Genomic DNA, 27,316 nt, shown 5'->3' on the forward strand with positions numbered 1-27,316 from the left:
TAAATATAGATACCTTTTTTTCTATTCCATTTCTTATTACTTATTAAATCTAGATTTACTATAAATTTAAACGTAACGTGCATTATATCTAGCGAAACAATCGGATAGACTACAATAAAGACTCTAATGTCAGTCTCAGTATCAATTATTTTATACAGCAGGGTATGTTTTGAGACTGTATCTATATTTCTGGCGAGAAAGATTATGTCAATTCATTCGAACGTGGTTTCATTTTATTCGCTCTCATTAAGGTATCTTGAGAATGGGCGCCCAACTAAATTCGTTCTTAATCTTTATGTGAAATTTTGTAGACCCCTATTGTGCTCGATTAAGCCCCGCGATTTCTGAAATATTGGATTTTATGATGGTCACTTCATCGCGACTTGATTTGAAAACAGTACTGTAGCTAGAACTGTAACTAAATCACAAATTGGGAGGTTGAAGCTTCACAATGGTATAGATAACTTTAGTAAAACCCTAGTTGCAATGGGTATTTTTGCAATTTCCAAGAAGTGTCCGGTTTAGTTTCGGTTTCCCCATAGTAAAAAAACCGATTGTGTAAAACTTGGAAACTGAATATTGTTGCCAGTTATCAGAATGAACCATTGTGACAGTTGAATATCTGTAAATTTTAAAAACAGCTGTTTCAAACCTGTCTAATCATTTCGAATTCGATTCAGGCAACTTCGAGAAATTTTGACGCATTAAAAACACTGGGATTTGTCGGTTACGTCACATATGAGATTACATATTCCAAACCTGAAATATTTACCATTTCAACTTTCAAATAAGCCTAACTTTATCGACATTCTTTGAGTCATTTTCGAGAAAGTTTATCCCATGTAAAAGAGCGGTTAGTCGGTTACGTCACTTATACCATAATATCTCCGGAAATAAAAGTTAAGTCGTTTTGGCTCAATTTCAGGTTGATACGGTTTGCTTAATTTTAGTTTATTGAACGAAACTCTCGCTAATGGATGGTTTTGCTCTTTGTGTTTTGACAACAATTGAAAAATCCAACCAACTCTTTTGAGATCGCTGCGCTGCTCAAGTGGCGAGCTTTGAACTAAGCAATGGTGATCATTTTCAGATTTTGCTTGAAAATTCGAAAAAAATGCCGGGCTTTTACCTTTTTTTATATATATAAAAATAAAATAAAAATAGGTATAGAATTCGCTCAAACTTTCGAAAAATTTTCCGAGGCCCGGAGGGCCGAATGTCATATACCAATCGATTCAGCTCGACGAACTGAGCAAATGTCTGTCTGTGTGTGTGGTGTGTGTGTGTGTGTGTGGTGTGTGTGTGTGGTGTGTGTGTGTGTGTGTGTGTGTGTGTGTGTGTGTGTGTGTGTGTCTGTATGTGTGTTGTCAACTAACAAGTCCAGATCTCAGAGATGGCTGGACCGATTTTGATCAAACTAGTCGCAAATGAAAGGTCTCCCCGTCACCCAAAACGCTATTGAATGGTTTTGAGATAGGATGTTTACTTTTTGAGTTATACGGAGTTTTATGTCAAAATTTTCAGTTTTTTGACAGTATCTGTCACAATTGACCTTGAAAACAGAATATGTTTTTAGACTTAGATTCCGCACGGTAATAGCTATCCAACAAGCCATAGTTTGTTAAAATCCGTCCATTTTTAACGGAGATATCAATATTTTTGTGTAAACGACTTTTCCCCTTATTCCAGCAGTAGATGTTTTGAGCACTGTATGACAAAGAAATGCTTGGGAGCAACGGAAAACACGATTTTTATACTGTGACATACAAATGTTTCTAAGTGCCCAAAAGACTGCGTACAGCATCCTTTTCCATGACAATTTGCCTTGGACCGATTTTAGCACGGTTCGTTTTTGGCAACATAATCGTTCGAATATGGCATTTATAAACCAGATGATATCAGCATTTTCGAGTTGAAAGTAATTCCATAATTATATTGATTTAAACTACTTACAGCAATAAAAGCTGGAAGAACATTACTTACATATACCATACGACTCAGTTCGTCGAGATCAGCAAATGCGTGTGTGACAAATAATTTCACTCAATTTTTTCGGAGATGGCTAAACCGTTTTCTACAAACTCAGATTCATATGAAAACTAGTATACTTCCAAATTTGGATCCGACTTCTGATTTCGGAACCACAGGATGACATGTGAAACGAAATTAAAATAATGCAATTCATTTTTCTCGTAGATGGCTGAACCGATCTAAGATTCAAATGAAATCTAAGAATCATCTATGATTCAAATGAGAGGTCTTAAAATCCTATAAAAATTAGTCAGATCCGATTTCTGGTTTAGGAGATACAGGGTGATTAGTATAAAAATGTCCATTTCACATAAATTAATCAGGTTTATCGGGTTTGCAATATGGATAGTCGATTACCAAATAAATTTATTTCAGTTTAAGCGGTATTCTTTTTTGGATTCGGAATGTACCCCCAAATTTTAATTCGCACTACAATTTCTCAAAGATGTCTACACACTCCTCAGGTGAATTTATCTGATTTCGGCTACACCGATCTTAGAACTCCGGATCCAGTTTCGAATCGTTTCTCAAAGTTTAATCATTTTTTCAAAAAAGGCCAAATCGAACTTCAAAAACAAAAATTCAAATTAAAGGACTTAAGGTGAAATGTAGCGTTATAAAATGCGCGCAAAATTTTATCCGCTTCAGTTGAACGAACCGTCGCACAAAGCATACCAAGAAAAACGGACACATAGAAACAAGAACTTTTTTCAATGATTAAGCGCAGTGGGTTTACTTCTCATTATATTGGCTTGTAAAAAAGACTGGACGTAATGGATTTTTGAATCCTTCACACTTTGAATATATGCTAATTCAATCGTTATTGTTAGTGATTACTCTTACACTAGAGCTATAAATTATGAGTAATTATGAATGACTAACATGAGGCTATATGTATATGTATTGACCAACTTGCTAGCCATGTATATGTCTGAGTTTAGTAGCAAGCATGGATTCTCCTTCAAAAGAACGGTTGAAAACTAGATAACATTCAAGTATTTTCGATATCTTTGCAAGTCGTTCACCAGCCCCTTCCCGCCGATGAGATAGAATTTACGTAAAAGTATTTACTTGACTCACATGATAGAGCGCGGTCGAATTTACTTATCGAATACATTCAATGTCAATATATTCCATTCTAATTGACTTTCATTATCATCTTCGAATAAGTAGAAAGTATTATTTCTGTTGTGTCAATAGGATCGTAGCACTAGCCATGTAATCGAAGCTATGCTTTGAGTCGGCTGCGAAGTCTGTTAAAACAGAAAGGCCAAATTTTTCAAAAGGAATATAATTCCAATACTTCCACACCCAGACATTTTCCTGGTGTGGATTCAGTATTCTCCCAATACAGTACAATCTAAAATAATACCTGTTATACGATGTTACACAGCCAAGCTTTATGCTTCAGCAACATCAATGCATTGAACTCAACAGAATTGGACATTATTAGCATTATAAATGACAGTTACTTAGAAAATAAACTATTTCTTACAATACCCATTTTATTGTATTCAACTCGTTTTTATTTCAACACAAAACCCAATGCTGCATAAATTCGCGTTATTATTTTATATGTAATTTTTGCTCACGATATAATGCCACCGTGCCCACCGTGCATTTCTCACACCACCTTAATACGAAACAGCAGCGCGCAAGCAATAAAAAAAATGCGGAAAAGTTTATGTAAACTTTTTCAAATTTCGGTTGTTTTAGCTAATATTTTATAATTTTGAGTTGCATTTTCAGATTCTTTGTGAAATTCTGCTACAAACACTACTTTTCAGTTCAAAAATCATCCCCGTGGAACGGAACAGTAACCGTTTATACATTTCAAAAACCAATTACGCCTCGGCAAAGCAAAATTTCAAAATTCTAAGAATACTTAGTTATGATAAATTTGATTTCGAAAACTTGAGTGTTTTTGGTTTTTCGAAAATCGGTCTAGTTTTTGAATAATTGATCAAAAACGCGATTTTCGCATTCCGCTACATTTCACCTTAAGGTCCCATACAAAATTGGTGAATTTTATCCGATTCTGGAATTACAGATGATGAATTTTTAAAATTCATACCGATATAGAAGATGTAAATTGTTTGGCGTATTAATTTATGGCCATTTGAATCATTTTGGGTTATGCTAGTTCCTGAATACCAGCTCTGGAAGTACCATAAATAATGACGAAAAACTCTAAAGTGGAACTTACTTCGACATCTCATGGAATGTTCAATCGAATGTCACACGTTAAGATTGAAATTCGATACGATTTGCAGATTAGAAATTACAGTGTAATGAGTGATTAAAATCTCATTTTGCCGTTTGAAACGACGATAATTAAAATAATGTCATGAGAACTAAAACACCTAAGAATATCCATGCAAAAAAACACATGCGGATTGATAAAAAAAAGGTATCATCTCACTGCTAGGTGGATTAATCACGTTTTTTTCTTATGAATCGAATACTAACATACAAAAACGTCTGAAAATTTGGTAAAAAATCGATCATTAATTATTCAGTAACTTTCCGTGGTGTGTTTGATTGATATTTATGGAGAAATCGTAAGATGAAATATATTGGATATGTCAGAAAACACCATAACCCTATCTCGTGGTGATCACTCTGATTGGATTCTTCAATGGAAGGAGCGAATAAAAGAAAAGATTCAAAATAACCTTATATTAAGTAAAAAGAAGTCAAATAGTAGGTAGTTCTTATTTTCCATATATGAGTTGTCCTCAAAAAAATCTAATTTCAATGTGTATCAAACAACTTATAGTAAAGTAATTGATCGAAACAGTTAAGTGGTAGTGCAGCTGCGGCAAGTGAAAAGTGATATTTATTGAGTGTTGCTTCGCGAAACTTAAAATGTTCAAGCGACGAAAACTGCAAATTTACCGCCCAAAATTAAACGACCTCAACCGGTCGAAGCGTCATCTGCATATCATTATCGGTGTTATATGAATTATATGGAATGTGTGAAAATTTACAAGTCAATTGGCACATTGTCGCAAAGTTGATTTACCGGTAGCGACACCTGCCAATGAAAAATGGAACTAAGAAAAGGAGGATTCTTTCGGAAATTTTCATATCGGCAGTAGTGATTTGCAACATTTTTATCGTTTATTCAATAGTACAAATAGATATCAGCAATAAAAGTACACTCGGAGTAGAAGAAAATCGATTTCAAAGTGATTACTACTACTTTTTTTAATGTAAACTACGATTAAACATGGAAAATCTTCAGAAATGTGTGAAATTGGGTGTAGACGCACCATCCAAAAACAGCAATCAGTGAGTACCGCCGGAGTAAGGACAACATACATTTGAAAGGAGATACCGTTATACCGACGGGTGACAGGTAAAGATATATGTAAAGTTGTTATGCGAAAGAGGGAGAAGAAAAAAAGTATAGCATAAGTCAGAAAACAGGAAAAGCATAGTCTAAATAGTGCAAGAAAGGTGATAGATAAAGCTACTTAGAAATATTTTTATAGTCGGTTAAAAGGGCGTGTGAATTGAAAGAAGGAAATTTGAAATTTATATAAGGAGAGATTTCGTAAGCATTCGAACTAGTAACCTGAAATAGAAGAGAAAACTATAAATTTTTGAGCTGACTCAACCAAAAGAGCTGCTACGGAAATTTTGTTTGTTTTTTTTTTTTTTTGTGAATTCGGTTTACAGTAGTTCCGAACAATCTCAAAAATTTATAATGATTGGTTCAAACCCTAACCCCGAGAATCCCGAACAGTCTGGCTACAATTGCGCGGCTTGCCATCGTCCCGATAACGATGAAACGAATATGGTATTTTGCGATCACTGTCAAAGATGGTATCATTTCGGTTGTGCAGGTGTTAATGACGACGTACGAAACATTTCCTGGAGTTGTCCGGATTGCGAAGCATGTGAGTCGGATGTTGCTGATTCGTCTGAGCTTCAGAAAGAACTGGAACAGTTAGAGGAAGAGAAGAAAAAGCAAAAACGACAAATTGAAAGAGAGATGATTTTGCACCGGAAGAGACTGCAAATGCAGCAGGAATTGCTTGATATGCGTCAGCAGCTGGAACGGGAGAAGCGGAATATGGAATTGGAGTTTGAGAAGGCGCAGTTGGAAAAGAAAATTGCGGAAGAAGAAGAGCATCAGAAGAATCTGAACGAAATGCGGGCAAATATGAATGAAAAGTTGAAATTGTTGAAGCTGAAGCGAACTGTTGAAAGTGATGTTGGAGAGTTGCAGAGCAATAAAGAATCTGCCGTCGGGCGTGTAGAGAAGGAAGGTTCAAAGGAGAAAAGTCAAAACAGAACAATAGCGGAGAAAGCGAAAGCAGGAAAAATAGAGCTCGAGAATAAAAAGTCGAGAAAAGGAAAGCCGGAAACTGCTGATCCGATATTAACGAGTTGTTCCGATATTCGAGGAGCGTACCGTAAACATTCTACACCGAAGGTGACGGATAGGGTTATCAACAAACAGGACGGCATCCCATACAATCTACCAGAGAGCTTTCCTTTGAATCGAGATAATGACGTTACACCATTCGGTCATCCGGAAATCCCGAAAAAGAAGGAAAACAATAGCGGCGGGAAAATGAAAATAGTGCCTGAAGTTACGGAGTCTGAAAGTGAAAATAGTTCAACGGATAAAAATGACATTTCGGATGAAGATAGCTATAGCGATACAGAAAGTTACGTAGAAGAAGAAAATAGCTCGGTGGATGAAGAAGATAGATTCGAGGAAGAAGATGGCAGCGAAATGGAAAAAGAGAGTTCTGGTAAAAGTGAAAATGATGAAGTACCAGCAAGAAGAAAAAAGGAGACGCAACTTCGCAAGCATCGTAGCCAATACGACCCGACAAAGGCTCAGCTTTCTGCGCGTCAGTTTCTTTCAAAAAAGTTACCAGTCTTTTCTGGGAAATTAGAAGAATGGCCTATGTTTATAAGCAGCTACGAAACGTCAACGAAAGCGTGCGGATTTTCAGATCTAGAAAACTTGGCACGTCTTCAGGAATGCTTGAAAGGTGAAGCGTTGGAAGCGGTAAGAAGCAGACTACTGTTACCAAAAGCTGTCCCAAAGATTATTGAAACGCTAAGGATGTTATTTGGCCGTCCAGAGAAACTCCTCAACATGTTATTAGTTAAAGTTCGAAGTACAGCGTCCCCGAAAGCAGATCGTCTGTCTAGTTTCATTAGTTTTGGGATAATAGTGCAGCAGTTAGCTGATCATCTCGAAGCCACCGATCTTACAGCTCATTTAGTAAATCCCATGCTTATCCAAGAGCTGACTGATAAGCTTCCGGCGGCCACGCAGCTACAATGGGTGCGTTATCGAAGGAAAAGCAAAGTAGTAACGCTGCGAACACTGTCCAACTTTCCGTCAAATATCGTGAAAGACGCAAGCGAAGTGGCGTCGTATGGAGATGCAGCACGATATATAGAACAAGGGTTCCGAAAAGGAAAAAAGGAAAAGTACGATGGATTCGTACACACTCATAGTGTAGAACAGTCAAGCGTAGTGAAAGCAAGAGGTGAGAGTTCCACGACGAAGGAACGAAAACCCTGTCGGATTTGCGGTAGAGTGGATCACAGAATAAGAAACTGTGAAATGTTTCGCAGATTACAGTTAGCTGACCGCTGGGATGCGGTCCAAAAGTGGCAGTTATGCCAGGTGTGTCTAAATGAACACGGAAATGCTGAGTGCAAGTTGAACATCCGTTGCAATGTTGAGTCTTGTAGAGAGCGCCACAATTCGTTGCTGCATTCAACGGTACCCATCATACGCTCAAATTGTAACGTTCATGCAATTCAACGCAAACCTTCCATTGTATTCCGAATGATGCCTGTTACCTTGTATTGCGGAAGCTGTAGTGTGAACACGATCGCATTTTTTGATGAAGGTTCTTCATACACGTTGATTGAGAGATCGCTGAAGGACGTGCTAGGAGCTCGAGGTGTGATTCAACCGCTTCGGGTGACATGGACCGCCGGAGTCTCGCGACTCGAAAAAGGTTCGCAAAAAATAGATTTGTGTATTTCGGCGAAAGGTTCAAGACAACGTTATCCGTTGAAAGGCGTCCATACAGTAGAAAATCTCAAGCTGCCGCAACATTCGCTTGATGTGCCGCAGTTGATACAGCAATACACTCACCTTCAAGGGATTCCGGTGGCAAAATTCCAGCAATCCACTCCACAAATTCTCATTGGACTAAAAGACATACACTTGTACGCACCAATAGAGTCAAGAATAGGTCAACCGGAGGAACCGATTGCTGTTAGATCGAAACTCGGATGGACTGTCTATGGACCGACGAGCGAAGCACATTTCGATACCGGATTAGTCGGACATCATTCATGTAACACCGTATCAAATCAAGAGCTTCACGATCTACTGAAAAGTCATTACGACATGGAGGAAACGGGAATTTCGGTGGCATTGCTTCCAGAACCGGAAGAAGACAGACGTGCTCTCGAAATACTGAAAGCCACGACAGTGAGAATAGGAGATCGATTTGAGATAGGACTTCTATGGAAAGATGATGATCCAAGTTTTCCTGACAGCTACCCTATGGCTCTGAAACGTCTACAGAGTCTTGAAAAGCGCTTAATTAAAGATCCCGAGCTGTATGAGAAAGTTCGCGGGATGATTGCAGAATATCTGGCGAAGGGATACGCTCATAAAGCTACGCTGTCTGAGTTGGCTGCGTTCGAGAGTCGAAAAGTTTGGTATTTGCCTCTAAACATAGTGCATAACTCAAGAAAAAAGAAGTATCGCCTGGTATGGGATGCTAGAGCCGCAGTCAATGGAGTGTCACTGAATTCGAAGTTATTAAAAGGTCCAGATTTGTTAACTGCACTTCCAGCAGTTGTTTGCAGATTCCGTGAGCGAGTGATAGGTTTCGGAGCAGATATAAAAGAAATGTATCATCAAATGAGAATACGCGAGTCCGACAAGCGCGTGTTGAGATTTCTATTCCGTAACAATCCCAATACTGTTCCAGAGGTCTATGTAATGGACGTGGCAACTTTCGGTTCAACCAGCTCACCCTGTTCAGCGCAATATGTAAAAAACTTGAACGCGAAAGAGTTTGCCAGGCAATTTCCAGAAGCAGCTGAGAAAATCATCAAAAACCACTACGTCGACGATTATTTCGATAGCGCAGACACCGTTGAACAAGCTGTAAGGTTGGCAAAAGAAGTTCGGCTTGTACACGCAAGAGGAGGTTTCGAACTTCGCAACTGGGTATCGAATTCCAAGGAGTTTCTGGAAGCCATGGGAAAAGAACGAACCGACCATGACGTTCGTTTCAGCGAGGACAAAGAAACGGGTCTAGAACGGGTGTTGGGAATCGTCTGGAGTCCAACTAACGACGAATTTTCGTTCTCAATCCAATTAAGGGACGATCTCGTGCCATATATTTCAAGCGAAAAGCTGCCAACGAAAAGAATCGTCATGAGCTGCGTGATGAGTTTCTTCGATCCGTTAGGGCTGTTGTCGATTTTCACGTTCTACGGAAAACTGATAATCCAGGAGCTATGGCGAAGTGGATGTGATTGGGACCAGCAAATAGTTGGAGAGAGTGCTGAGAAGTGGAACCAATGGATAAGCAGACTGCCAGAGGTCGAAGATGTGCGCATACCTCGATACTTTTTCCGACGCACTGATACACTGGACTACAACAGCGTAGAACTCCATGTGTTCGTCGATGCAAGCGAGATCGCGTACGGAGCAGCAGTTTACATTAGAATAGGGGCAGCTGATGGACCGAAGTGTTCTCTGGTGATGGCAAGATCAAAGGTCGCTCCGCTAAAACACCTTTCGATTCCTCGTTTGGAGTTGCAAGCGGCAGTAATGGGAACCAGGCTGGCGAATTCTGTTGCTGAAATACTATCCTTTAAGCTGAAACAGCGATATTTTTGGAGTGATTCGAGGACGGTGCTATCATGGATTCATTCGGACCACCGAAGATATAAACAGTTCGTTGCGTTCCGCATTGGAGAAATCCTTGATCTGTCAAATCCAACAGAGTGGCGATGGGTTCCAAGCAAATTCAACATAGCCGATGCGATGACCAAATGGAACAAAAATCATACAATGCGATCTGATGGTCCCTGGTTCCGTGGCCCATGTTTTTTATATCAGTTGGAAGAAACCTGGCCTGAGCAGGATAGGATTAAACCGAACGTGCAAGAGGAGTTACGAGCATGTTTTCTATTTCACGATGTTGAAACAAAAGAACAAATTGTGGATGTGACACGTTTTTCCCGATGGAAGATTCTAGTTCGAACAGTAGCGTGCATCTATCGGTTCATGTCAAACTGTCGAAGGAAGCGAGATGGCTTAGAGATTGAAGCAATTCCGGTACCTGTTGACTGGCAGCAGCGAGTAAAGCGTAGTATACCTGCGATAATAGTACCTTTAACACGAAAGGAGTTCCAGAAGGCAGAAGCGTATCTCTGGAAATCAGCGCAAGCAGACGGGTTTCCGGACGAAATAAAGGTGCTAAAGAAAAACCGTAAGCTGTCGTACGAAAAAATGCACGAAATAGAACATGACAGCTATCTTTACAGCATGAGTCCCTTTTTGGATGAACAGGATGTATTACGGATGGAAGGTAGGGCTGCCCGAGGTTCATCATTACCATTTGAACTGAGATTCCCGATAATTCTGCCCAAAAGGCATACGATTACCGACAAACTTCTTGAATATTACCATCAGCAGATGGCCCATGGTAATACTGAAACTGCTGTAAATGAAATACGACAACGCTTCCGCATCCAGCATCTTCGAACAGAAATGAAAAAGATAGAGAAAGCTTGCGTACGCTGCAAAGTGAAGAAGTGCAAACCGAGACATCCAAGAATGGCACCACTTCCAGTATCACGTGTAACACCAAACCAACCACCGTTCAGCTATACCGGTGTAGATTTCTGTGGCCCATTTACAGTAACCGTAGGACGTCGTTCGGAGAAAAGATACGTTTCGTTGTTCACCTGCTTGACAACGAGGGCCGTACACCTTGAGGTCGCTCATAGCTTGACGACTCAAGCGTGCTTGATGGCGATACGTCGTTTCGTGTGTCGGAGAGGTAAACCGATCGAGTTCTTTTCCGATAACGGAACAAATTTTCAAGCGGCAAATAAAGAAATCGCTAGGGATATCGGAAACAAAGCTGCAGAAATGTTCAACGACTCCAGAACCCAATGGAACTTCAATCCGCCGAGTGCCCCACACATGGGCGGGGTTTGGGAAAGACTGGTGCGGTCTCTTAAGGCAGCGTTAGCCGTCATCGATGACGGACGAACGATAACCGACGAAGTATTGCTAACTGTACTGGCGGAGGCCGAAGATCTCATTAATTCGCGTCCTCTAACGTACAGGTCACTAGATCCAGGAATTGAAGAAGCCTTGACACCTAACCATTTTGTCCGAGCCGTGGGAACTATACGAACACAATGCGCCGTTCCCCCAACAAATGACGCTGTAGCTCTAAGAGACCGTTACAAACGATCGCAATTGTTAGCAGACAGACTGTGGACTCGGTGGGTTCGTGAATATATGCCGTCAATCAATCAGCGAACCAAATGGCACACGGAGTCACCTCCACTAGCAAATGGTGACTTGGTTTACATAGCAGATGATATCGTACGGAAGAACTGGATCCGTGGAATCGTCGTTGAAGTCTACAAGGGAGCAGATGGGAGAATCAGACAAGCCCTGGTGAAAACAGCGAAAGGTAAACTGAAGCGGCCCGTTACGAAGCTCGCTGTTCTTGAAGTGCAGGATCGTAAATCTGGTTCAATCGAAGAGACTTCACCAGAGTTACGGGGAGGGGCTGTAGACGCACCATCCAAAAACAGCAATCAGTGAGTACCGCCGGAGTAAGGACAACATACATTTGAAAGGAGATACCGTTATACCGACGGGTGACAGGTAAAGATATATGTAAAGTTGTTATGCGAAAGAGGGAGAAGAAAAAAAGTATAGCATAAGTCAGAAAACAGGAAAAGCATAGTCTAAATAGTGCAAGAAAGGTGATAGATAAAGCTACTTAGAAATATTTTTATAGTCGGTTAAAAGGGCGTGTGAATTGAAAGAAGGAAATTTGAAATTTATATAAGGAGAGATTTCGTAAGCATTCGAACTAGTAACCTGAAATAGAAGAGAAAACTATAAATTTTTGAGCTGACTCAACCAAAAGAGCTGCTACGGAAATTTTGTTTGTTTTTTTTTTTTTTGTGAATTCGGTTTACAGTAGTTCCGAACATTGGGTAAGGTTAGATTTTTTCGAATCAACATTTTTTTAAACAAAAACCAGTGTAATGTTGATTTCTCGAGTACTAGAATGTATAGCGATCGAGTTCTATTTATTTTGGATACTTTATTTGTTATTTCCAGGCATTTGAAAAATGGTATCAAACTAAGTTTAATGCTCTATTCTGAATGAACGGTAGATTTCGCACAATGAACTAAGATCAACATTACCACCTCAGAGTAAAAACTTTTTCTTCAACTTCTACTATGATTTTTCAAATGAATTTGCCTGTTTTAATAAGAAATCGTTAAAAAGGTGAAGTAATTAGAAATTTTCCTACCGGTTTGACAGCTCTTGCTGAAAGTATCATCCCAAAACAAGCAGCGCCTCTACATTTCAGTTTTGCGACAATATGCCAATCGTGTGATTCAAACTAAAAATCAAAAATTGGTCTACAGTAAACCCATCCACGAGTGTTTATTTTATTATTTTTTTCAGTAGTGGTGTGTCATCTCGCGTAGTTTACAGCAATGCTAATAGGAGGAGCATAATACTGATGAAATCGTTCCTTAGAGATATTCCACATTTTTCTTATTTACATTGTCACTAAGTTTCTCCTTACTCAAAATCGGGCTAGAATAAACGGCGTCGATTATTCGGGGAAGGTTTCATCTTTTTTTCTTCAGGTTTAAGATATATATATTTTTTTGTGACAGTTCTGGATATATTTTTTTTTCGACAGTTCTTAACTATGATCAAAGACATCATAATAACAAGATATCCAGCTCTCACATTTCCCGAACAAATCATTGGCAACATCCTTTTTTGCGAGCATGTCGCCCTCAGGTGAGTCCGCATCGAATCTCATACATAGAAGGAGGCAAAGACATCATATTAACAAGATATCCAGCTCTCACATTTCCCGAACAAATCTTTGGCAACATCCTTTTTTGCGACCATGGCGCCCTCAGGCGAGTCCGCATCGAATCACTTACATAGAAGTAGGGGAGAGAAATGTCAAATTCGTACGCGCCAAAATAGCAGCACTGCGCACCCATACAATTGATATGACATGTTGAATGAGACGCCGTGCGATGGCGTTGCTGAACTGAAGATTGAGATCGCTCCAAGCTGACAGGGTCTGAAGGAGGGGAGAGAAATGTCAAATTCGTGCGCGCCAAAATAGCAGGGCTGCGCACCCATACAATTGACATGATATGTTGAATATGATGCCGTGCGATGGCGTTGTTGAACTGAAGATTGATTTCGCTCCAAGCTGACAGGGTCTGCTATGATAGAACTTTAGTAGGAAGCACATATTAATTCAAAACGCGATAAAATTGCAACGTATTCTCGGTAGCCGGCTACCCGGAGCAAAAAACGCATGATAATATTATTCGGAAATTCCTGTGATGCATGTGGAAATGCAGAGGATTCCTTGGTTTCCTGTAGCAATATGCATTGGACTAACAATAGATCTGCATTCGGGCGTGGCCGGTGTCGGTATTGATCAGCATGCAGGGATCAATGCAGTTTACACGATGTGAAACTACGTGCTATTGCCAAGCAAGTTGTTTCAGAAAAAACATTTTGCAAGCCTAATTGTTTCTGATCAATAACGGAGTAGCAACATACGGGCGGTCGCTAATTCTAAATTCTCTTCTTCTAACTTATACCATTATATCTTCGTACCCAAGTACAGAGATGTCCATCTCCTCTGTGTGACATAGAGCAAGTGTTATTCCTCCCCTCGCACTGACAACATCAACGAGAGCTCTTCGCCATCGTTAGCTTCTACAAATTTAAAAATTAAATCACAGAAGTGTTCACTCACTAGCACGCAGCAGTTGACCACTTGGGTGTATTTGTGCGAGAACGCGTTGTACTGAGGAAATTTGACACCCAGGGCAAAATGAGATTTGCCGCTCGGTTTAGTAAGCAGAAACAAAAAGGTCCCAAGGATTGGTTTGCTGTACCCGGGGCGAGTGCCCCCTTTGTCCTCCTTTAGATACACCACTGCTACCAACGAAGGGTGCGTTAAAAACTTTAATCTCCACCACAACACTATGGGTCTCAGAGGCTCGGTTCGAAAGTCGGATTGCCCAGCAATTTTATTGCCTTTCTATAGAGGAAAGCAATACAGATCGATGGATTGATATAGTCTGTAGATGCAAATTATCCATGTTTAGTTCAATTGGCATTATGTTTCTTCTAATTGGAATGAATTTTTAGGAGCGATTCTTGCCTTAAGGGTATAAATTAAAGAATAAATAATAAATTAAGAAATAAAACAATTGTTCAACTAATGTATGTCTGCAAAATCACCCAAATTTGGGTTAGGCTGTCTCTCTTCTCAATAAATTGTTCTTTTCAGTTCTTCAATAAACAAAACGAAACATGTAAATAGTATTAAATAATGATAAATTTATGATAACTGATAAAGCAAAAATGTACATACAAATTCTAAATATACATAAAATAGAGGAGATACGTTGTATACCGAAAGAGCTGGTACTACTATTATACATCGAAAATGAGCTTATGTAAAAAAAATATTACAGTCGCGTAGATGTTGTCAACCTTTAGCAGAGCAAAGCTCTGTTTATAGTCAAACAAAAGCAAACAGGCATAACAGTACACTAACTACCATTCCACAAACGCATCCTTGCTGTAGAGCGTTGCCACTGTTAACTACTGGTGGCAGGTGTTTTCTTACCTGACGTCACGAACGGGCCTACGTAATTACTCGGGAAGAGTCCGGTGGTACCATTTAGCTCTCCACGCCACCATTCCGGTTCGTCCCTACCAAGCACACTAATAATGTCATCCTTTTCGAACGACAGTTCATCGTCGTTCAGTGCTTTGTACGGATATAGAGCTATTACTTTATCTATTGAAACGAAAACATAAGAAGCAATTATAAATTGATGATTTTAGGTATCGAGCAAAATTTGCTCTCACCGAGAATTGTTTCAGTAAGTTCTACTTTACTGGCCGAAACGGGAGTGTTGCGACCACTGTTACGACCACCTTGAAGAATCTTAACGTATGTCGCTGGAAACCAACCGATTTGCCGTCGTCTTCCTTTAGCCTGCAATGAAAATCAGGCATATAAAATTTGTAAAAGCGTTAGGTGATAGTTTTTTTCGCGCGATCAGTACCTGTAGTTCACCCTCCCACCAACCGGAGTCAGTCTTCTTTCTGATCATAATTAGCTGACCACGCGTAAGCGACAGCTGTTCTGAACTGGTAGCCTCATAAGGTGCTATGACTTGTGCAACTTCACCTTTCTTTCGCAAACTGGGTGTCGCAGAGGACATTGACGAATAGCGGATATTCTCTTCGTTAGCTGCCGGTGCCGGAGCAGGTTGAGTATTGATTTGAGAGACTTCGGAATCCGCCTCTGCCTGGTTTCGAGCCTCCTCAGCATCTTGTGTCGATTCTTTCCGTTTCGATCCGGTGTCGGCGGTTTGAATTTGCTGTTGATTGTACGTTTGCTGATTTCCATTGATGACCTCCTAGAAATTGGAAAGTTGTTCGGTTTAATATCGCTATTGAAGTACAAATTTTAACAGACATAATTACTTCTTTTCCTGATACTACAACACTAGCGTCACTACTGGTCTCTACGGCACTACTTACTGATTCCTGTTTTTGTACGTAATTCGAGGGGAAGATGCCAGTGCGGTTACCAATATTGCCGGTCCACCAATCGCCGTCTTTCTTACTCACAGCTATAATCTCACCGGCATCGAATATTAGATCGCCAATTTCTGCCGACTGGTACGCGTAGCAGGCAACGTAATATTCGACATCTCCATTGAAAGTCGCTGCAAATTGTTCATCGGCGTTATTATTACCAGTGCTACTACTACCGTATTCAGTACTTATCCTTTCCGATTGCATACCTCTGTAAAATAAAAGGCAAAGTATATAGTTGTTATTTTTGTTTCAGGACAGACCAGATGTTAACTTACTCTGCTTCACTGGGAGCTTCGTAGGAAATGGTAGCAGGTTCCGTGTAAGCAATTGTTTCAGCCGCAGCAGGTGCTACCACGGTGTTTAGATTACTGTCAACTTTCTCCACGTACGTTTCAGGAAACCAACCGGTGTGCCCATTGATCTCTCCCGCCAACCAACCGGGTTCAGCGTTTTGTTCCAACGGTACCTGTATTCAATAAGCGATAGCAGTAATAAAATGTGAAGTCTCGTACTTTCCAGAAGGTGTGACATTACTCACCATCACTATATCGCCCGGCAGGAACGAGATTTCGTCCGCATTACGAGCAGTAAACTCGTAAACTGCCCGATACTTGACGTAACCCGGAGGAGTTTCGATGGCCTCGTTCGGTATAACCGTCTCTGTAGCGGCGGGAGTTGTATCAACGGGCCACGAGTTGGAAGTATCCCAAGCGCTCGTGTAAGATTCATTCTTGCGATTATTTTTCATTTCCAAAATCTTGTCGAAAACAGCAGACATATTTTTTATCAAACTATACGGCGGAAACCAAAACTAAACTTACCTGAATTCGCTGCATGTCGTATTCTAGATACAATTTCTCACATGAATCAATTAAATCGGTTAATTGAGATTTGAGCTCCTGCAATTGATCACTGTTGATTTTTATATCAGTTGTCTTATTTTCGATCTGTTGTTTAGTGTTTTCCAACTTGTCCTTTAATTGCTGAATTATTATCTGTATCAATTAGAAAAAAATGACATGTATTAAACTGTCCTCTTTTGAAGTATGGGTGTAACTAATTCCTCTTCATAGAGGTCCCAGTTTGTAGATTTTGAATAACGATATGTGACAATATCAAATTCAATGTTTAAATGATCAAAAAAGATGTACTTATGATCAGATAACGAAGGTTCGAGCTCATCGGGGACGAGTCAATTTACCAACGCATGCGAAACTCTATTAGACCAGAAGGATGATACAACTATTTCGAAGTCATCACTTTTTTTTTATTCAATAATATAATATAATATTAAGGCACACTGCTTAAGCTAAGTCATCACTTGTCGAAGGTTGGTTATGCGGAAAATATGCCGAACAATAGACATATTTCCTGTCTATGTCATCAATAGTCATACCAAATGTGACAGCATAAATAACTCGAGTTGTGAGTTCAGATATGAGAGATACATCGAGAGCACTATTTGCAAGTAAGCATGGTAAGCATGGTCGAGGCATTTCACGTGGATTAGTCATATCGTTCTGGTTGGAGGTAACGAAAACTGGGTTTAATAACTTTCCAATGTAGAAGTTTCCATTTAGGAAATATGGGTCTTAAACCAAAGCTATAGAAGCTTCTTGCAGAAGTCTGAATAGATTCATAGTTGCTGTACGTTTATGTTGAGGATTGATTTGTACTACTCTAACCATTAGCAATTAAAGTACGAGCACTCCATCTCCAGCACTTATCATAACAGTTCGGCTGAAAAGTTCGTATCGTTTAATAGAAACACACATTTTTTTGCCAAAATTCGTTTTTATTATTCAACATAATTGCCATCAGAGGCGATACAGCGATTATAGCGATCTTCCAACTTTTCGATACCATTTTTGTAGTACGATTTGTCCTTGGCCCAAAATAGGCCTCAGTTTCAGCGATTACCTCTTCATTGCTTCTAAATTTTTTACCAGCGAGCATTCTCTTGAGGTCTGAGAACAGGAAAAAGTCTCTGGGGGGCGAATCTGGAGAATACGGTGGATGAGGGAGCAATTCGAAGCCCAATTCGTTCAATTTCAGCATGGTTTTCATTGACTTGTGACACGGTGCATTGTCTTGATGAAACAAAACTTCTTCTTCTTCAAATGAGGCCGTGTTTTTGAAATTTCGTCCTTCAAACGCTCTAATAACGCTATATAATAGTCACTGTTGATGGTTTTTCCCTTTTCAAGGTAGTCGATGAAAATTATACCATGCGAATCCCAAAATACAGACGCCATAACCTTACCGGCCAATTGTTGAGTCTTTCCACGCTTTGGGTTCGGTTCATCGCGTGCAGTCCACTCAGCTGACTGTCGACTGGACTCCGGAGTGAAGTGATGGAGCCATGTTTCGTCCATTGTTATATATCGACGAAAAAAATCGGTTTTACTTCGATATAACAGCTCCAAACACTGCTCAGAATCATCAATTCGTTGTTGTTTTTGGTCGATTGTGAGCTCACGCGGCACCCATTTTGCACAAAGCTTTCTTATATCCAAATATTCGTGAATAATATGTCCAACACGTTCCTTTGATATCTTTAGGGTGTCAGCTATCTCGATCAACTTCACTTTACGGTCATTGAAAATCATTTTGTGGATTTTTTTCACGTTTTTATCGGTAACAGCCTCTTTTGGACGTCCACTGCGTTCATCGTCTTCGGTGCTCATATGACCAGTACGAAATTTGGCAAACCACTTACGAATTGTTGCTTCGCCCGGTGCAGAGTCTGGATAACACTCATCAACCCATTTTTTGGTATCGGCGGCACTTTTTTTCATCAAAAAGTAGTGTTTCATCAACACACGAAATTCCTTTTTATCCATTTTTTTCACAATAACAAAAGTAGCTTCACTCAAAATTCAATATCTCACAAACTAATAATCAGGCAGCTGTCAAATTTATACACGTATCTTTTAAAGGTTGGTACTAACTGAAAATGGTATGGATTTAATTCTAGTGGCGCCCTCTCATAGAAACGATACGAACTTTTCAGCCTATCTGTTACGACAACTAGAAGAAACAAAATATTATAGCTTATAACCGCCTATAGCAAACCATGGAAGTATTTTTTTAAATGTTTTAATCTTTTAAATCCCACGAAAAATGAAATCGTCCCCTGTGCCAGAGCTTCGCTTAGCACATTAAGACCAAAACTAAAGATATTTCGTTCGCGAATGCATTTTCAAGCTTCTGCCGCTATTCAGTCATCGGCACGGAAGTACACCTTGACACCTTGAGCTCCTATTTTTGTGGCCTTTACGACATGGAACAGGAAACCGGTGGAACAATTCTTGGTTGAAAATAATTGCACCGGATTTGACATGGCTTATCTGTTTGGTGAACTTACACCACCGGTACAGGCGGACCATAACGTTATTTTTATCCAGTTGAGTAAAGACTGTCCCAGAAAGTATGGACGCACTTTGATTTCGCTGTAAATAATTCACAAGTGTTAAATATTCAAATTTTATTCGATATACTGATAATACTAGACTACAACAACAGAATATTATTCTCAACATTTGCTACTTCGCCATTGTAGACTAGCTGGCGCACCTTCTTGCGAACGTTCCTCATTAAATTCCGTACAGATTTCTTGGCGACAAGTTTTGACACTTTTTTCCAATCTTTTTCGAACTGTTGAATGGTTTCGGTTGCCGAGACATGTTCCCTAAGATATGCATTCGTCTTCTGGGACGAAAGTGACATTTTTGGTAGTATACCATTCTACCGTTGATTTCGAGTAGTGGCAAGAAGCAAGATCTTGCCAGAAGACAACAGGATCCTTGTGGCTTCGAATCATGGGTAGAAGTCGTTTTTGTAAACATTCCTTGATGTATATTTCGCTGTTCATTGAAGCAGTGGTAATGAAGGGTTTCGAAATCTTACCGCAGTTACAAATTGCTTGCCAGACCATAGCTTTCTTACCAAATTTTTCGACTTTAGTCGATGTCTCGGATCGGTTTAACACTTGCCCTTCTCGCACCGTATAATATTGTGGGCCCAGCAAGGATTTGTAATCGAGTTTCACGTAGGTTTCGTCGTTCATGATTATGCAGTTCAAATTTCCAGCAAGAATCGTATTGTACAGCTTTCGAACCCTCGGCCTGATCGATGCTTCTTGTTTCGGACTACGTTTTGGTTGTTTCTGCTTCTTATAGGTTTGAAGATTCAAACGTTCTTTACCACGAAGAACATTTGACTTCGAAGTGCCCACTTTTTTGGCCACATCCCGAACTGAAACCTCCTTCTTTTGCTCGAACGCCTTCAGTATACGTTTATCCAACTGAGGGTTAGCATGACTTTATTGAACTTTACAGGAATTTCAAATTAAGAAAGTAGACGAAATCTCTTTGCAATTTTCTTTTCTTTCAAGAAATTTTGTGACCGTAGCTCAGCTACTGAATGCGTTGATAAGAAAAAAACAGCTTTGTGAAGAGAAGGACATTTAAAGATTTTCTTCTCTTAAAGAAAATTATGATGAATCTCTTCTGCCATCGGAATTCGGTAAGGTGAATTTATTTATTATTATTTAATATAGTTCAAAATTATCGGTCACCCATGGAAGTTAATCATCAATGTCTACTTCCCTTTCTGAGCAGCCTAGACAGCCGCGTAGTGTCGGTAGCGGTAAAGACTGTCCCAGAAAGTATGGACGCAACCAAAAACCGCTGCCATTTCGCAATGGTTCAGAATCTGTCATTTTTTATGGGTGCGTCCTGTTGTTTACACTCTTCTCTAACCACTTGAGCAGTTGTTTATTCGTTTTCATTAGTTTGTTTCGAAATGCGTTGACTTTCAACAGAACAAAGTCGAAAAATTGTGTACAAATGGTGCACAGAACGCGGACTGTCACTGAGAAAGATAGCAAAAATGGAAGGAGAAAGTGAAAAAGCCGTGCAAAATGCAATCAGGAAGTTCGGTGAGGATAACACCTTTGAAGATAAACCGAAAACGGGTCGAAAAAAAGGTCCTGCTAACCCTCAGTTGGATAAACGTATACTGAAGGCGTTCGAGCGAAAGAAGGAGGTTTCAATTCGGGATGTGGCCAAAAAAGTGGGCACTTCGAAGTCAAATGTTCTTCGTGCTAAAAAACGTTTGAATCTTTGAACCTACAAGAAGCAGAAACAACCAAAACGAAATCCGAAACAAGAACCATCGATCAGGCCGAGGGTTCGAAAGCTGTACAATACGATTCTTACTGGAAATTTGAACTGCATAATCATGGACGACGAAACCTACGTGAAACTCGATTACAAATCCTTGCCGGGACCACAATATTATACGGTGCGAGAAGGGCAAGTGTTATACCAGTCCGAGACATCGATTGAAGTCGAAAAAGTTGGTAAGAAAGCTATGGTATGGCAAGCAATTTGTAGCTGCGGTAAGATTTCGAAACCTTTCATCACCACTGCTTCAATGAACAGTGAAATATACATCAAGGAATGTATACTAAATGGTAGAATGGTATACTACCAAAAATGTCACTTTCGTCCCAAAAGACATGAATCCACCAAATTGCCCACAACTTCGACCAATTGAGGAATTTTGGGCATTAACGAAGGCACATCTTAAGAAACATGTCTCGGCAGCCGAAACCATTCAACAGTTCGAAAAAGATTGGAAAAAAGTGTAAAAACTTGTCGCCAAGAAGTCTGTACGGAATTTAATGAGGAACGTTCGCAAGAAGGTGCGCCAGTTAGTCGACAATGGCTAAGTATCAAATGTTGAGAATAATTTTCTGTTGTTGTAGTCTAATATTATCAGTATATCGAATAAAATTTTGAATATCTAACACTTGTGAATTATTTACAGCGAAATCAAAGTGCGTCCATACTTTCTGGGACAGTCTTTAATTGGACCTGAGTTACTTATGTCGTTTTCGCTTGAGAAAACTGAAACTGACCAAGGGTAGTTTCATCAAACAAACACTTTTCACGAAACTGTGTTGATTTCGCACATGAGCAAACCTGATATAAAAATCAGGTTCGAAACTGACTCGCTTTTCAGTTCAACAACGTTGAAACTAGGTTCAAAACTGACTTCAAACGAACAGTTTGACAGCAGTTAGAGTGGAAACTATGTTAGGTTTGGCATCAAGCGGAAACGACAGTAGTGATCGATGCAATGTTTGGAAATCATTGTTTGTTTCCGAATTATTTCGGAGAAATATCGAATGTTTTAGTCTACTCGAACAATTCGATATAAATATCAGACGCAAAACTCTCCGGAACACACCTTTCGTGCCCCCTGGTTTTCCGTCACGAATTACGTGAAACAGCAGGATCCGTATATTTCATCGTTGTTTTACATTCTTTTATATCAATCTGTTTCGTACTACCTTCGGATGTTAATTTATGGTATTATTTTAAAGCTTGACCAAATATTAAATTAATGACTTGTGAATAATCTGTTGTTACGAAGTATGAGGAAGTTTTATGCCTGCTGGAGAGATAGACTTAGAAAGTATCATTTCCAAAAAAATCTTTTCTTCAAATAAATAAATAAATAAAACCAGCATTTTTGTGTGAATAGAACGTTGCAGGACACTCTTCTGGCAGTGTGCGCAGTTACAGAGATTCCATCAAACACAGTTACGTGACCACTATTAGAATCATAGAAAAAAAACCAACACTTCTGATGTGTAATAGCGAGACAATAGACAAAATAAAAAAAATCACAAGCCGCCCTTCTGACGAGCAACGAATAGGGTGGGATAGTTGTCCGAATGTAAGTTTTCAAAAGGAAGTGGTCAGCCAGCAGCTAGGGCAGTAGTTGAATCTCACTCGGCTTGTGTGTCAGTGCGTGTTTCACACATGATAGTATAAATAGATAGAACATATAGATGGCATAGTAGATAAAGCATCTCCATGGTAAGAAGAAGGGTGAAAGTTCGAGTAATTCATCTGAGCGATACTACTGTTCCAATAAATCGAATCATAAAAGTGAGCTGACAGCTCACAGCTCTTTTTAAAAGAACCGCAGCTCACCATCTCACTCTTTGCTTTCCAGTTTGCCCCATTGTGAAGAGGGGAATGAGCTACGAGCTGAACGGATTTTCGGCTCTTGAAGAGCGAGTTCTAAACGAGAAAAAATGTTTGCACCAAGTTTCATTATTTCTAACATGTCTGCATCTATCTTTCTTTAACTCTTAAGTAAGAAATCTTACCTCTCACGGCGCAAGAAAAACGGGTCACAAAATTAACCATCAGTTTAATCTAAATGAGCTGATGAGCTGATACATCGAATCGATTCATTTTGATGAACTGATCGCTTCGGAGCTGCTCATTAATATGAGCTGTTTCGCATACCTCTACTACAGAAGGAAACAGAAATTTTACGCACCTGTTTATTAGTGAATTGAAGCTGACTTTCAGTTTCGCCCGCCTTGTTTTTCGCATCTAGCTTGGACTTCTCTTGACTAAGTTGCACCAACCGTTGATTCTGGTCCTTAACTTTAGCCTTCAACTGAGCCATGTCGCTCATCTGAGTGTCTCTGGTTGTTCGCATCCCATCGATAGTGCTCTTTACGTTAGTGACTCCGACGCGGGTGTCGCAAATCCTTTGCGAAAGCTCTTTGATTTTCTCGTTGAAGGTGCTCAGTTCAACACCCAGCGATTGGTTTTGAGCTTTCAACTTGAGTACATTTTCCTGCTCACGCTGACGCTGCTGTTGCATCTCGGAAATCTTTTGCGTTTCCCATTCCTGTTGGCGTTGTTTCTCCATTTCTCTGAAGTAGAGAGAATAACAAAAAATAAGTAAAAACACTAGCCGAAATGGTAAAACATTGAATTGCGCACTTCCTGGCAAGTTCCTTCTTTTCGAGTTCACGTTTACGCTGTTCTTCACGTTCTTGTTCTAACTCGCGCTGACGTTGCAGTTCTTTTTCTAGTTCTTGTTGTTTTTTCATTTCAGCTTCCATTTTAGCCCTACGAATTTTCTCTTGTTCATCGCGCTCTTTACGTTCGCGTTCCTCCTGTTAAGAATTAAATAAAAACTATCAGTTATAGGGGAAAAGGTTGCAGTCATAATAAACGTTGTCAAGTAAAGCATCAGATCAAGTAGTTTTATCCAATACTCATCATAATCCTAACATACCTGTTCCTTCTTCTGTATATCCATCAACGCTTTACGTCGTCTTTCGAGTTCAGCTTGACCCTTGTCGAAGTTTTCTTTGCGCTTGTCTTCGAACGATGCTGCAAAAACCCGACCTCATTAGAATCGCCAACCGCTTTATGAATTGAAATACAAAAAAATTAATACTTACACTGAGGCAAACCAGAAGTTGGATCAGCTTCAGCAGATGCAATATGTGCTGGCGTACCTTGCGAAGAGACGGAACCATGTCGGGAACCAACAATGGAGCCATGTCGTGATACAGTTTTCCGGAAAGACGGTGGAATCAACTCCGGCGGCAAAGTGGGAGCAATTTTCTCCCCCTGCAGGGCCTGGTCGCAGAGGTACATGGCAAGTACAAATTCCTCACATCCCAGGCGACCGTCGGCGTCGATATCCGATAAAGCCCAAATCTGAGCCAGAACAGCCTGCGGCAGTTTCGATTGAACCAAAATATTTCGAGCTTGTGGTCCGGTTAGGAATCCGGTACGATTGCGATCGGTTGTGTTGAATAGTTGAGTGTATTTCAACTTTTGCTGTCCTCGGATGGCCCACTCGGATTGCCTGCCAATCAACGCCAAGTGTAATAGAAACAAATAACTTGAAGAATCAACAAGTACTTACGGAGATTCGATTGATGGTGCACGTTCGGAAACAGACATAGAACGTTGGGGTGTTCCTCCGCCGGATTGCGGTGGAGTTGGTGGTGCTGGAACGGCTGCTGCTGCCACCGGTTGATGAGTCAGGCCACCCATGACGGATTGCATCGCCATAACTTGTTGGACGCCAGCAACTAGCGGTGGATTGGCAACTGTGCCAATTGGTTCTATCAAAGGTTGGGAAATGCCAAAACCAGCTGCAACAGGTGGACTCGGTTGAACAGTTGCCATTCCTCCGATACCGGCAATCAGAGGTTGCGGCGGCATCATCGGTGGGATAGTGCCGGCGTTAGGGATTAACGGTTGCATCGAAATCAGCGGTGCTTGAGCGGCTGCCATAGCCGGCTGCGGTGGCATTGGAGGTCGCTGAGGTGCTCCTGGAATTATTGGTTGCTGGACCATATTTGGCATTTGATTGTGCAACATTGGCGGTACGATAGCTTGCGGCACAGCGTGGGGCACCATTTTCGGCTGTGGAGGTACAGCAGGAGGCATACCGGCAACGGAATTGCCAAGAGACTTCAATGGATCCAATGGGCTGAGTCCAGAAGTCGGAGTCAACGTTGGCGTGCCACCGACAGCCGTGAGCGATGCGATCAAACTTGGTGGAAGTGTTTTTGGTATTTCAAAATTACGGAGTTTCAGATTAATCAGCTTACAGGCGATGCTGAATTCACCCAAGGTCATTTTGCCATCCGCATCCGTGTCCGCCAGTGCCCTGAAAAAAAGAATATGCATGATATTAACACTCCTAATACCAACCCTAAAAAAGTTACGCGGAGCCCCAGCCTCAAAAAAAAGTTGGAACGGTAACTTTGAGCTATCATAGCTCAGTTGTTACTTGACCAATTTCGATAAATTTTACACCCTCGAATTTCGTGAAGTTTGTAGATTATTTTAAGTGTATCATTATTGACGATCGTTCAGGAAAAACTAATGAAAATCTGATTTTTCCGGTTCCAAGGTTTTTTTCAAGCTCAAAATGTGCCCTATCTGCATTCATGCGGCACCTGCATCGCGAATCGGATATTGAGACTTTCAACTTTACCGAGTCATAACTTTGTTGTTAGTCAACCGATCTTCAAAATTTGTTCACCTTTGGAAAGGTACTACTTCCAGGAATAAAATGTATTGAAATAAACGAAAAATAGGGTTGTCTACCCAAAGTTATAATGAAAACTGTAGATAGATGACCTAAGAAAAGGTGAGACTTTTTACAATGATCAGAAATATCTCGAAATTCAAAGCAATGACATATATATTTTTACACATCATTCGATTGCTAGTGATACCAGCTACAATTTTTGCTCAACTATCATTCCTGCACAATCAAAAGAAAACAGTAAAAAATCGATGAATTTATAAATATATATGAATTTTTCATTATTTTTTCACATGTTTGTATATAACTAAAAAATTAAATCGATGACATATACATTTTTTTGATTCAAAATAGTGGAATCATTACCAGAAACAATGTATTGATGAACAAAATTATAAATCCATTCAAAGAATCTCAAGAAATTTGGTACAAATACAGAGAATTTCTATTATTGGGAAAATTTTGCCAAACAAAATCAAATCAAAACTTTTAAATTTTATGACTTATATTTTTTTATTATTTTAGTAGGAAATTTATTATGAAAAAAATTTACAAAAAAAAACTGAAACTTGAATTTCACTGGAAATTTTAAAAATTTTTTGTAAATAACCTAAAACTCTAAAAATAATTATATTTTTGTATTGGACAAAAGATCTAAACAATTTTTATGCACAACCCAAACGCAATTGATAACTATTAAAATACTGATTTTGTTTTAGGTTTGCCGTAGAATCTCAAAAAATAGGTAAAAGATCGGAAATTTTAAAATTTCCGAGTTAAATTGCATTCCACAATGGTCCGGATCCACAATTTAGGAGGACAAAAACATTTGTGGCTTAACCTTATACTTTAGAGCTATGATGTCTTCAAAACAAATTATCATTGAAGATAAGCCATATGTCGATGTACATGGTATTGGGGTGGCTCTTATTATTAAGGTGATCCAAAACTTATTTTCCGGATGTATTGAGATAGCGAACTGCATTCTTCGGCAAAATTGTAGATAAACTTATATCGAGCTGCTTTACTGATGACACCATAGTATAGGAAAACGTGGATTTGTTGATGTAAAAGCTTCTTCTTGTAAATTCGGAAATGAATGATGCAGGAAATCATTTCTGTTGTGATCAGCAAAATTCACGGAGGGGCGAGTAAATTAGCGAAATTAATCAATTTTGCCTAATATGAGTAAAAAAGAAAAAGATGCCTTCAAACGGTTTAACTTAAGTTATGCACTGACAATTTTAGTCTATGTATATGAGTGAGTTACCTGAATTACTAACAGTCTTTTTAAAGACTAACAATTAGTCAGCCTTTCTCAAGGCTATACAAAGAGTGATATTAGAGTGACTAAGTGATACAAATAGTGATATTAGAGTGACTAAGAAATTATTCAGCCTTTTTTATGGCTTGCTATTCAAAGAACTATTCTTCGAACT

The 27,316-nt window shown here is 39.7% G+C and overlaps 1 protein-coding gene across 2 annotated transcripts in view; it reads right to left on the reverse strand.

Moving 5' to 3' along the window:
• LOC131427617 (intersectin-1) overlaps positions 1–27,316 on the reverse strand; it is a 44,583-nt gene that overhangs the window by 10,622 nt on the left and 6,645 nt on the right. The window contains exons 2-13 of one of the 2 annotated variants that reach the window (XM_058590986.1): positions 24,741–25,493; positions 24,268–24,680; positions 24,099–24,196; positions 23,801–23,976; positions 23,346–23,730; positions 16,802–16,975; positions 16,519–16,737; positions 16,256–16,446; positions 15,921–16,188; positions 15,440–15,796; positions 15,240–15,369; positions 14,995–15,168 (exon numbers count right to left, since the gene is read on the reverse strand). In XM_058590986.1, coding sequence (XP_058446969.1) covers positions 14,995–15,168; positions 15,240–15,369; positions 15,440–15,796; positions 15,921–16,188; positions 16,256–16,446; positions 16,519–16,737; positions 16,802–16,975; positions 23,346–23,730; positions 23,801–23,976; positions 24,099–24,196; positions 24,268–24,680; positions 24,741–25,493 — 3,338 coding nt within the window. Of the gene's footprint in view, positions 1–14,994; positions 15,169–15,239; positions 15,370–15,439; positions 15,797–15,863; positions 16,189–16,255; positions 16,447–16,518; positions 16,738–16,801; positions 16,976–23,345; positions 23,731–23,800; positions 23,977–24,098; positions 24,197–24,267; positions 24,681–24,740; positions 25,494–27,316 lie in introns of both variants that reach the window. The other variant, XM_058590984.1, reaches the window with a different exon arrangement.

Source organism: Malaya genurostris, chromosome 2 (assembly GCF_030247185.1).
Source record: "Malaya genurostris strain Urasoe2022 chromosome 2, Malgen_1.1, whole genome shotgun sequence".
NCBI lineage: Eukaryota > Metazoa > Arthropoda > Insecta > Diptera > Culicidae > Malaya > Malaya genurostris.